Source organism: Physeter macrocephalus, chromosome 8 (genome assembly GCF_002837175.3).
Source record: "Physeter macrocephalus isolate SW-GA chromosome 8, ASM283717v5, whole genome shotgun sequence".
NCBI classification, from domain to species: domain Eukaryota; kingdom Metazoa; phylum Chordata; class Mammalia; order Artiodactyla; family Physeteridae; genus Physeter; species Physeter macrocephalus.
This window is the reverse complement of record NC_041221.1, coordinates 42,131,855-42,142,601: the sequence shown is the minus strand read 5'-3', so window position 1 is coordinate 42,142,601 and position 10,747 is coordinate 42,131,855. Positions and strand designations below refer to the sequence as shown.

At 37.5% G+C, this 10,747-nt stretch overlaps 1 protein-coding gene across 6 annotated transcripts in view; it reads left to right on the top strand.

Annotated features, from left to right (window-relative positions):
- DROSHA (drosha ribonuclease III) overlaps positions 1-10,747 on the top strand; it is a 126,506-nt gene that overhangs the window by 57,093 nt on the left and 58,666 nt on the right. For 5 of the 6 annotated variants that reach the window (XM_024119426.3, XM_024119424.3, XM_024119404.3 and 2 more), the window contains 4 exons: positions 930-1,099; positions 5,363-5,487; positions 7,380-7,479; positions 9,146-9,253. In XM_024119426.3, the coding sequence (XP_023975194.1) occupies positions 930-1,099; positions 5,363-5,487; positions 7,380-7,479; positions 9,146-9,253 (503 nt within the window). The remainder of the gene's footprint in view (positions 1-929; positions 1,100-5,362; positions 5,488-7,379; positions 7,480-9,145; positions 9,254-10,747) is intronic. The other variant, XM_024119417.3, reaches the window with a different exon arrangement.

The following is a 10,747-nucleotide window of genomic DNA, read 5'->3' as shown; positions in this document are numbered from 1 at the left end:
CGTGTCCCGGTCCGGGAAGATCCCACATGCCGTGGAGCGGCTGGGCCCGTGAGCCACGGCCGCTGAGCCTGCGCGTCCGGAGCCTGTGCTCCGCAACAGAGGGAGGCCACAGCAGTGAGAGGCCCACATACCGCAAAAAAAAAAAAAAAAAGAAGCAGCTAAGCCCAAAGAGAAGGCAGAAGCCTGTGAATCTGAAATTAATGCTCACATTAGATGAATGTCTTTGATTCATGAAGTACCAGATTAATTGATTTTTTCCAAGGTACTTTTATTATGTTCTTGTTGTTTTTATCCTCTGTACTTGGTAATATATGCTTCTGTAAGTCTCAGGGAACTTGGTATTTTTTCCATGTACTAACTCCATAACGATCTTCATGATATCAGTGCAAGCTCTTTAGCTCTAATCCTCATGGCAGGTGCAGCATATTAGCACCAAAAAATTAGACCATGATGCAACAGTAGCTTACTGAAAACATCCATAAATGTCTCATAAAAGCTTAGAATTTCCTTAAATCAGTAACATCACCGTCAAAGAGCTTTCATCTGTTACCCTGTAAAGAGTGATAAAATACTTAAAACATAACACGGTTCTGTATATTATAAACTGTGGTTCTTTACATTAGGTGGTTTTAAATTTATTTAGGTAGGCACCTTTTTAATATTCCTACCTTGCATAGGGGGCTTTTATCATTTATAATGCTGTTGTTGCCATTTTAGTTAATAAGATAGTTTATGAGCACCGTTCATCCGTGAAACAAATGGCTTTCCTGTTATTTAGCACCTGGTTAAACAAAGGTTTCACAATGTAAATTCTGTACTACCTTTTTAAAAATGCTCTCTTCTCATTGTCTTGTTTTTCCTTATTGGGTGGATGACTGGCTGTTAATTGAGTAGCCTTATTTTTCCCTCTCTCTCCACTGTCACCTAAGACGGAGGAAAGGAAGTACTGTCCATGCACCAGATCCTCCTTTACTTATTACGGTGTAGCAAAGCCCTGGTTCCCGAAGAGGAGATTGCCAATATGCTTCAGTGGGAAGAACTTGAGTGGCAGAAATATGCGGAAGAATGCAAAGGCATGATTGTCACCAACCCTGGGACGGTATGTGCTGGTGTTGACAGTCAGAGACTGAATCACCTTCGTTTCAGGTTTGAGTGTTTTGCAAAAACGATAACAGAACATTTTTAAAGATTTAAGTACTCACTGCTTCTTGTTCTTTGAGTAATTTTTTCCTTTAAATATTTAGTAAATAAGAAAAATATAATGTAGGCATATTTAGTAGTAATTTCATCTGCTTAGTAAATTTATTCTGATTATTATGGAGAATTTTGAAGTTTTTAGATATGTTCAGATCTGATTTTTTGCGGAGTATAAAAGTAATATGTCTTCACTATAGAAAATTAGGAAAATAGACAAACGGCCAAATGAAGACAAAAATTATCCATAATTCCATTCTCCAGAGATGATACTCTTCGCTTTTCTAGTTTCTTTAGCATAGACATATTTCATATTGTTTTGAAACAAAATTGGCATCATACTATTAAATATTAACATTCAGACCTTTTCCTTCTTATCCTCCTCCAAGAGCAACAACCACAAAGTTGTTATTTTTCCTTAGTCTTAAATCTCTTTAGGTGTGTGATAAAAAAAATGCCCCTAAGTTATTTAATTAACCCCCTGTTATTGGGTACCTAGGTTGCTTCCAGATTTTTGCTATAACAAATAATGCTGTGTTGAATTTGTATATATGTGTGTAAACATGTATACATATGTATGTATTTATCTTTGAACGTGTCCATTTAATTCCTTAAGGTATGCACATTTTGAAGGCTTTTGGTACATGTTATAAATTGCCTTCCAGAGGGTTGTAGAATTTGCACTCTGAGAAGGAGTATATGTGATTGCCCATTCCTTCATATGGTTATACTAGTTTAACAAAAAACTTTGTCAATTGGTAGGAAAAAAATGGATACTATTTAGTTCAGTTTTCTGTTTATTTTGGTTTCTAGCAAAAATTGATATTCTAAATGTTTATTGACCTTTAAAGTATTTTTTCTGATAATGGCTTATCAATATCCTTTGTCTAACTTTCTTTTGTGGTATTTGTCCTTTTTTATTGAGTCTTTGCCATAATTGTTACAAATATTTCCCATTTTATTCATGTTGTTTCTTAAATTTTTGGCTTTAAAATTTGCTTCTAATGTTTATTTTGAGGTAAAAATATCAAAATCAAAGCAGAGAATTAATAGATAACTAGTTTTCTCTTATAAAGAATATGCTGTTTTATATATTTATTAAAAAATTGCTTTGTCTAAAATGTTATTTCATAAAATAGTTATATATTGGCATCTTATCAGGATAAAGTTTTCCAAAAGTGGAGAATTAAAATACTTCTATGTAAAGAAACAGAGTAGTCTATTTAAACAAAGCTGTTGTTTTTAAAAGGCTGCCAAATTGTTTAATAGCCTTGATTCATAAAAATAAAAACTATGGATCAACTTGTTGTAGCATGACAGTAACATCTGCACAAGCAAAATGTTGCTATTTGCAAATCAAATATTCCAACTAATACTGATTATTTTAAACAAATCTAGAACGTGAAAGTTTAATAAAAACTTATTTAAAACTAAAAAAGTTTTACAATTTTTACTGTTATATTGTTTAGCCACACAAATAATTATTAAAGTAACTTTAAAAGAAATATACAAGTCATAGTACTATGCAGGTGCGACTCTGGACTTAATTTTTCTTTAAACAGTTGCACAAATTTACATTTCTTCTGTCAGTTTTATAGTTGGGTCAGAGGATGGGTGGGTGTGATGGCGGTGGGAGACGTGCCTTTTCACCTTGGTAGGTCTGCTTGAAGAATCCCATGATTTACTGTGGAAACACTTTCATCCTGGGGCTTTCTTCCATAGCCTGGTTAAAATTTCCTGAGATCCTAGGATCAGTTGGAGAGCTTTTGAAAATATAAGAATGCCCTGTTGCACCCCACCCCATATGCTCCACGTAATGGGGTTCAAAGATCTGTAGTTTAAAAAAATAATCCCCAGTTGCTTCTGGTTCACTCCTTGCTTGTTTTTGAGCCAGTGGCATAGAGGATATTTACTCCACTACCATGATCATCATTCAACTCAGTTGTTGAGGGACTACTACGTGAGCCAGGTGCTAGTGAAGTGTATAGATTATATATGTTGCTTGTCCAGCTGCAAACTCACAGCATATCCATATGAAAAGAGTTCGTGGTGAATTATTGAATCAATGGGCCAATCTGAAAAAGCCGGTCAGGAAAGCTTGTAGTTTTTGGTGAGATCACTGGGCCGGGCTGGGCTGCCAGGTATTCTTCATAAACATTCTACTGTGGTATTTAAGGAATCAAGAAATTGTATAAATTATTGGCACAATTGCATGTACATACTTGAGATGGTATATGGCCAGTTTTAAAGATAATAAGGAAGCCACAGGTTAGTCAGGGTGAAAGGTTTATGTTGGAAAGTAATTAGAAATAAATTAAGAAAGCTAAGTTTGGGTGCCAAGCTTAGGGACATGTTGAAGTTAATTTTTTTTTCTTTTTTTAGTATTTAGTCTTAGTGTAAAGGAGAAAAATATTCTGAAAACTCAGTATAATAAAACATCCTTTCATTATATCCTTTTGAGAATAGGGCAGAATAGACATGGCACCACATTGCATCCTCTGCAGTACTTGCTTTGGAAGATTGCCCAGCGGTAAGGATATTGGGGAATTTATTAAAATTTACAAACCGTTATGGTCCCATTAAGAACTTTATTGCTGCAGAACTTAGAAGAATTAATCTCCCTCCCTAGGTACTTCGCCTCTGCTGGGGAATACTTTGGTCATTGGCGAGAATGTTTTTTATTCTTCTGCAAAAATGGTGTGATAGATACTGTAGGGTGTGGCCAAAGTCTAGAACTTATTTCATCTCCTCCCCCTATAAATTAGAGATACTATAGATATTTTAAATCACTGTTTCCTCTGTTGATACCATAGCATTGTATTTAAAATCGTGAAAACGTGAATACTTCAGTAGCGTTTTTCCGCTGCTTTGATGCATAAAATATTGGAAACAATTCTTAGACCCAAATAACATGTTGCTACTGTTGATGGGCATCTAAATAATTTTATCGTAGGTTTTCTGTGACCAAAGTCTTCTCCAATTATTAATTTTGAGAGCAGAGGTCAGCTTTTCAAGATGCTAGTCAAATTTTGACCGTTCAATGACATTGAAATAGTCTTTAAAAACTGAAGTCTAAGTCGTTTTTTCATTAACGTAGATGAATTTACACAAATCTTTTTACTTTGTCACCAACTTGTATTTGTCAGATGGCTGACTAGGACTACAATTGTGGGTAGGGTAACCAGCTTGTCCCAGTTGCTGGGGGCTTTTCCAGTTTTAACATTGAAACCCCTGTGTCCTGGACAAACAAGTCATAGTTGTTGGGCATAGCTGTTCAACAGAATGAAGCTTATTGGCCTCCATGGGGATCAGCTCTATAGCCTTGGCTCTAAAGTAACTGAGCCAAAGACCCCACAATCTCTTAGTAAGAATTTAGTTTCTAATTAGGGACTGCCCTGAGCATTGAGTATAAGCAGGGAGGTTGCTAAAGCATACTCTCTGTGATTTTACCATCTTTTCACAAACTTAAGCTTTCAAGATGAAAGATATTTTACAAATGGATCCTCATACTTAAGTAACTTAAGAAGGAACCAGCTGTTCACTTTTTTTTTTATTAGACTTGGGGAAAAAAAAAGAAGACTTATGAAGCTCTATTAAAATTTAAGAATGGCCTACATGGACATAATAAGAGAAGCTTAACTATTTGGTCTTTGTACCACCATACCTTTTAATTTAAAGGTATAGAATTAAAGGAATACACAAGGTACACAGAGAACTAATGGGGGAAAAAATTATATAGAGGTATCTGTCTGTGCCTCCTGAGTAGAAATAAGCTGTTCATTTGAAACATGAAATTAAAGCAGAATAATCCAGCATATCTCTTTCTGGTCATGTGGACTACTTCCTCTGTGCCTTTGGAGAGGTTAAGGAAAAGTTACATCTGCCTAAGTGTCCTTTCAAAAGTTTAATTTTTAAAGGTTTCTATGTGGATGGCAAACAAGGACAAAATCATTGTTCATTATGCCAAATGGCACAGACTCATTTATAGGGATGACAGTATAGTTTTTATATAGTTTAGCTGCTATGATTAAAGGGTTTTAAAATGACATTTTCCCTTTGGGGAGGAGGCTTTCCTAGGGAAAAATCCAATTACTTTCTTCCCTACTTAGATAAAGACAATACTTAAAGAATTCTTAAGGGAATAAATGGCTTTGATTTTTCTCTCTAGAAACCAAGCTCTGTCCGCATCGATCAACTGGATCGCGAACAGTTCAACCCCGATGTGATTACTTTTCCGATTATCGTCCACTTTGGGATACGCCCTGCACAGTTGAGTTATGCTGGAGACCCACAGTAAGATATTTTTCAGTGTTTGTCTTAGCCAATTTCACCTTCTACTAACAGCTGAATTAGCGAGGAATCCCCTTCAGTGGATTTTTTCTTTTTAAAAATTAAGACCTGGGCTTCCCTGGTGGCTCAGTGGTTGAGAGTCCGCCTGCCGATGCAGGGGACACGGGTTCGTGCCCCGGTCCGGGAAGATCCCACATGCCGCGGAGTGGCAGGGCCCGTGAGCCATGGCCGCTGAGCCTGTGCGACCAGAGCCTGTGCTCCGCAACGGGAGAGGCCACAACAGTGAGAGGCCCGCATACCGCAAAAAAAAAAAAAAAAAAAAAAAAAAAAAATTAAGACCTGAAATGAGCCATGTTTCCAAATTTAGGTTACCAAATGAAGCAAGTTTTGGTAGCTCCTGAAGAATTATTTTCTCTACATGTTTGACTGCAGGAAATTATTATTCAATAGATTATCCTTGGCAGTCTTGGTCAGTATGAGTCCTGTATGTTTTTAACCTTTAAGGAACTTTTCCTTTATCCATCATTATAGTACTTACTATTATTATTCTTTTTTATTTTTTTCAGTGCCCTCTAGAGGAAAGTGCCATGTTGGTTCTTAGCACTACCACATTTAGCGCCATGTTGGTTCTTAGCACTGCCACATTTACGCAGAGTTCTGTTTTGGGGGGACATCTTAGTAAGAGCCCAACATCCCATACAAAGTCAAGGGTTGTATTGGAAGGAGAAGCCATGACTTCTGACTCTTAGAATTGATGTTACTTTCCAACTGGCATGTTAGTGTTTTGCTGGGAGAAAATGAAGATGTGTGGGAATGGAAATAGTACCATTATTTTCTTCAGGAGTGTTTGGATTCTCTACCTTGTTAAACAAACAAACCGTTTCCTGATTTAATTTTTTTAAAGGATTCATAATGGGAGAAAAGGGCATGGGAGATTTTCAATTCATAAATCCAATTCTGGCTGATATATTAGAAGAGGCTAAAGGGTTTTGTTCTTTTTTTCCCCCCTTTGGATAAAAGTATGAAGCAGTGAACCAGGCACTGTGTAAGTACTTCTTTCTTTCCTCCATTCTCTAAAAAAAATGTTATCAAAAAGGAGACACCCAACTAAGGCCAAGAAAGGAGTGGTTTCAGTATGACAGAAAATCTTTGGAAAGTCCCTTCTTTTCAGAAAAGTGTTAGTAGAATGTGATTAGGCTCTCATGGACTCTCAGATGGCAGGAGTGTGAACTGATAAAAGACTTCATATTCTCTTCATTTCCAGGATGCTTTAACTGTGATCCAGGTTATAACATATTTGGCTACAAATATGCTGATTTTTGTCATGGCATATACAAATTGATATACACCATTTGTCTTTTTTCCCTTCCCAGTGGAAAAATGGATGTATGTAGCTATGTAGCTTGGGTATTGTCCCAAAGGGGGTTCTCTTTTCTAATACTCTCCAACTTTTACTTTCAGTGAAGGCATTTTGGATACGGACAGTATCTTTATTAAGTAAGAGGTCTTTCAACAAACATCAGAAAACACATATTTAAATAAAATGTGTTACTTTCAAAGAGGTAACAATGAGAAATCATACATGTTTCTGTTGGTTTTTGTGTGTCTCCGTAGGAATTTTTTCCAGAGAGATTCATCCGTATAGTGACACCTCATTTTCAACCCATATAGGCAGTAATCAACTTAATAAGTAGGTTCCAGATGACTCTTGGTCATCCTGCTCCTCACCCCCCCCACCCCATATCACATCCTTCCTTAGAATGAAGGTCTGCTGCCATTAAGGATATTCACAAGAATGCATTTATGATTGAGCAGGCCTGTTAGAACACCTGGCTTTATTGCACTTTAGATTTGCCTTCTTTTTGTCTGAAGTGTCTGTCTGTCCTTTTCCTTAGGTACCAGAAACTGTGGAAGAGTTACGTAAAACTTCGCCACCTCCTAGCAAATAGCCCTAAAGTCAAACAAACTGACAAGCAGAAGCTGGCACAGAGGGAGGTCAGTATTGGACCCTGTTCTCCTGTGACTAATGGTGATACACTTCAGGTTTATCTGAGATTGTTTTTACACCACACTTCTAGAATAAGATGGAAAGAAACTTTAAAAAAATCACACTTTATTCCCCTCCTCACATTAGTATGCTGATTGATTTTTTTCATCTTTTAGTAGCCAAGGGACCATTTCCCCCCCCTAAAATGGCCAGTTTTTTAAAGAAAGTTGGGAATAAGTATAGCTTCTATAGAAGTTAAAGTTTAAAACGTGCTGGATTAGCCTTTTATCATTAATTAGGCTGCACATAGTACCACTTATTCAAATTTCGTGGTCTTAAGGTTGTAAAAGATTGGCTTCCATATGTCTGTTAGTTTGGTGAGGTGAACTGATTTTCTAAGGTTTTATATCCCAAATTCCATATTTCTTTACTAATGGGTAGTATTATCTGTATTCTAGGATCATTTGTGTTTTAGTTTTAATTTTAAGAATAAATGGATTCAGTATCAACATAAATTTTGGCTCAGTAAGGTTTTATTCTGTTGCCATAGTGTAAGAGCAAGGTGGGGTTTTTTTGTTTGTTTGTTTTTCAAAAATATTTATTTATTTTGGTTGCGCCAGTTCTTGGTTGCGGCACATGGGATCCTCATTGTGGCATGCAGGATCTTTAGTTGCGGCATGCAGACTCTTAGTTGTTGCATGCAGACTTCTTAGCTGCGGCATGCAGACTCTTAGTTGTGGCATGCATGCGGCATCTAGTTCCCCAACCAGGGATCGAACCCAGGCCCCCTGCATTGGGAGCACAGGGTCTTAGCCACTGGACCACCAGGGGAGTCCCAAGAGCAAGGTTTTGAAGCTGGCAAAAGTGTTTGAATTCTGACCTCATCACTTTCTGTGACTTGAGTCAGTCAGCTTCATTATAAAGGACAGAACCAAGGCCAAGAGAGGCTGACTGAAATGTCCCTCTGTTGGTGCACCCAGGGAAAAAGGTGGTTGTATGGACTTGGAAATACTCCATTTAACTTTCCTCCTGTGGCACTGGCCTGTAGTAGGAACTTAATCAATGGTGGAGCTGGTGGTAGTGGTTCCTGTTGTAATTATGAATCCCTATGAGATTTTTATTGAATAAGCGTACAAGTATAAAATTATTTTTTATCATTAATTATTTGAAGGGCGGCATAAAAGGGAAGAGTCAGTTCCTGTTTATGTCTTGCAGAAGTTTTGGATCACTGTCTTTTTTTTAATAAAATGTACCCTTGCTGCAAGGGTTTGCAAATTGGAAGGCAGCTTTGACAATTACATGGGTTTCTGGTTAATTTACTGATTGTCTTTCTTATATGTAAATGCGTAGCATAAGGCTTGATTTAAATATAATTTTTACATGCTGATTTCAAATTCCAAACACCACATTTTGTTTCCTTTTCAGTAAAAGGGCATTTTTTGTTTGAACTCCCCAGAGTAGTTGATTTGGTTTCGTTTTTTTCTTATCCATTTACCAGGAAAAGCTGGCTTATCCCCAAGGCCTTTATTATTTTTTAAAAAATCTAATTTGGCAAGAAGAGGTTTGACTACCTGGATGTAAGGGTGGATGAATCCAGCTAATTTACTAATGCTTGTTGTTTGGCTTAGTATTGCTTTAGAACTTAAAGGTTACTCGTAATGGGGTCTTTTCTAGGAAGCGCTCCAAAAAATACGACAGAAGAATACCATGAGGCGAGAAGTAACAGTGGAGCTGAGTAGCCAAGGATTCTGGAAAACTGGCATCCGTTCTGATGTCTGTCAGGTGATGACGCTTCTAAGAACACAATTATACCCAAACATCTCTTCCTTTAAAAGGCGTCTGGCACTGAAGTCTTCCTAATTCTGAGAAGTTTCTGCAGAACATATTACCTGTAGCTAAATGGAACACCAACCATAAATTGTTTTCTATCATTTGGGTTTTGTTTTTGTGTTGTCTTGTTTCGTTGTGTGCTTGTGCATGTGCACAGTGGGGGCATGGGAGGCACTGACTTAGTAATGCTCAATTCTGTCTCTGTACATTGAATGAAGGCAGGTCTGTTCTTCAGATGCGTCTGCCTGTTTGAGCTCGTGCGTAGGTGCCTGTCAAAAGAGATCCTCCAGCAGCTCTACAGGCAGATTCCTGAAGGTGGTGTGTACAAACTTTCCAGACTGATGACTCAGACTTATAGTGCAGAGAACGGAAGGCATTTATGAACAGAAACAGTATACATTTCATGTTTGAGCCAAATGATAATATATTTTCTTTGGGTAAACTTAATAGAGGAACATTTCAGCTATATATATAACTGGCTCACTAATAAGTGTTTTTGTTTTCCTTAAGGGGGGACTTTTTACCAGACTAGAGGTCCCCAAAACCCAGCATGTTCTTTGACTCTTCACGTGATTCTTTTGTTACGATTGATATTGGTTGCACTCCATGGGAATTACAGTAAAGGAAATGATTACCCAGGCTGGGGTCAGGTAATGCACAGTTTGCTATGTTCGGCCTTTTGGAAGAATACTTCCAGGCTGCCACTTATCTGTTGTGATGGTAGCATGTATTGTAATAAGTTCAGATACTCTTAGGTGTTCATTTCATCATAATGAGTTTTCTTTTAAAAAATCAATGTTGGCATTTAATTATTGTATTGAACAGTAGAATTTAATTGTATCATTGAAGGAATTGCTATGTCATTCATTTACCATGTGATGGTTTTTGTGCTAGGATGAACTGCTATTGATGCAGCATTGCTAAATAGTTTGAAAATAATCATCTACAGTGGTAGCCAGTACATCCACCAAGTCCTCAGTTATTTTGCCAATTGACCAGTTTTTTTTTGTACTGTAAGTATTTTCAGAAGTGACTCTCTTACTTTCATTGATTCTTTCTTAGCGCCACTTGGAGCTGTATCACCAGTTTTTGTGTTTGCTAGTGTTTCTCCAAAACCAACACAACACCATAATGCCAACATAATGTCTTAAGACATCATAAGAACAATGAGTGGAATCTTCAACAGTCTGCTCAAAATCTGGTCATCTTGGTGATAAGTCAGTTGATTGTTTGAGATTATAACATCGAGGAGCATGAAGAACTGGAAAGGACCTGAGAGTTCTTCTAGTTCAGTGGCTTTTAAACTTGTGTTTTTGGTGGGCTTTGAAGGGTTTTTTTTTTTGTTTGTTTGTTTTTTTTGTGGTACGCGGGCCTCTCACTGTTGTGGCCTCTCCCGTTGCGGAGCACAGGCTCCGGACGCGCAGGCTCAGCGGCCATGGCTCACGG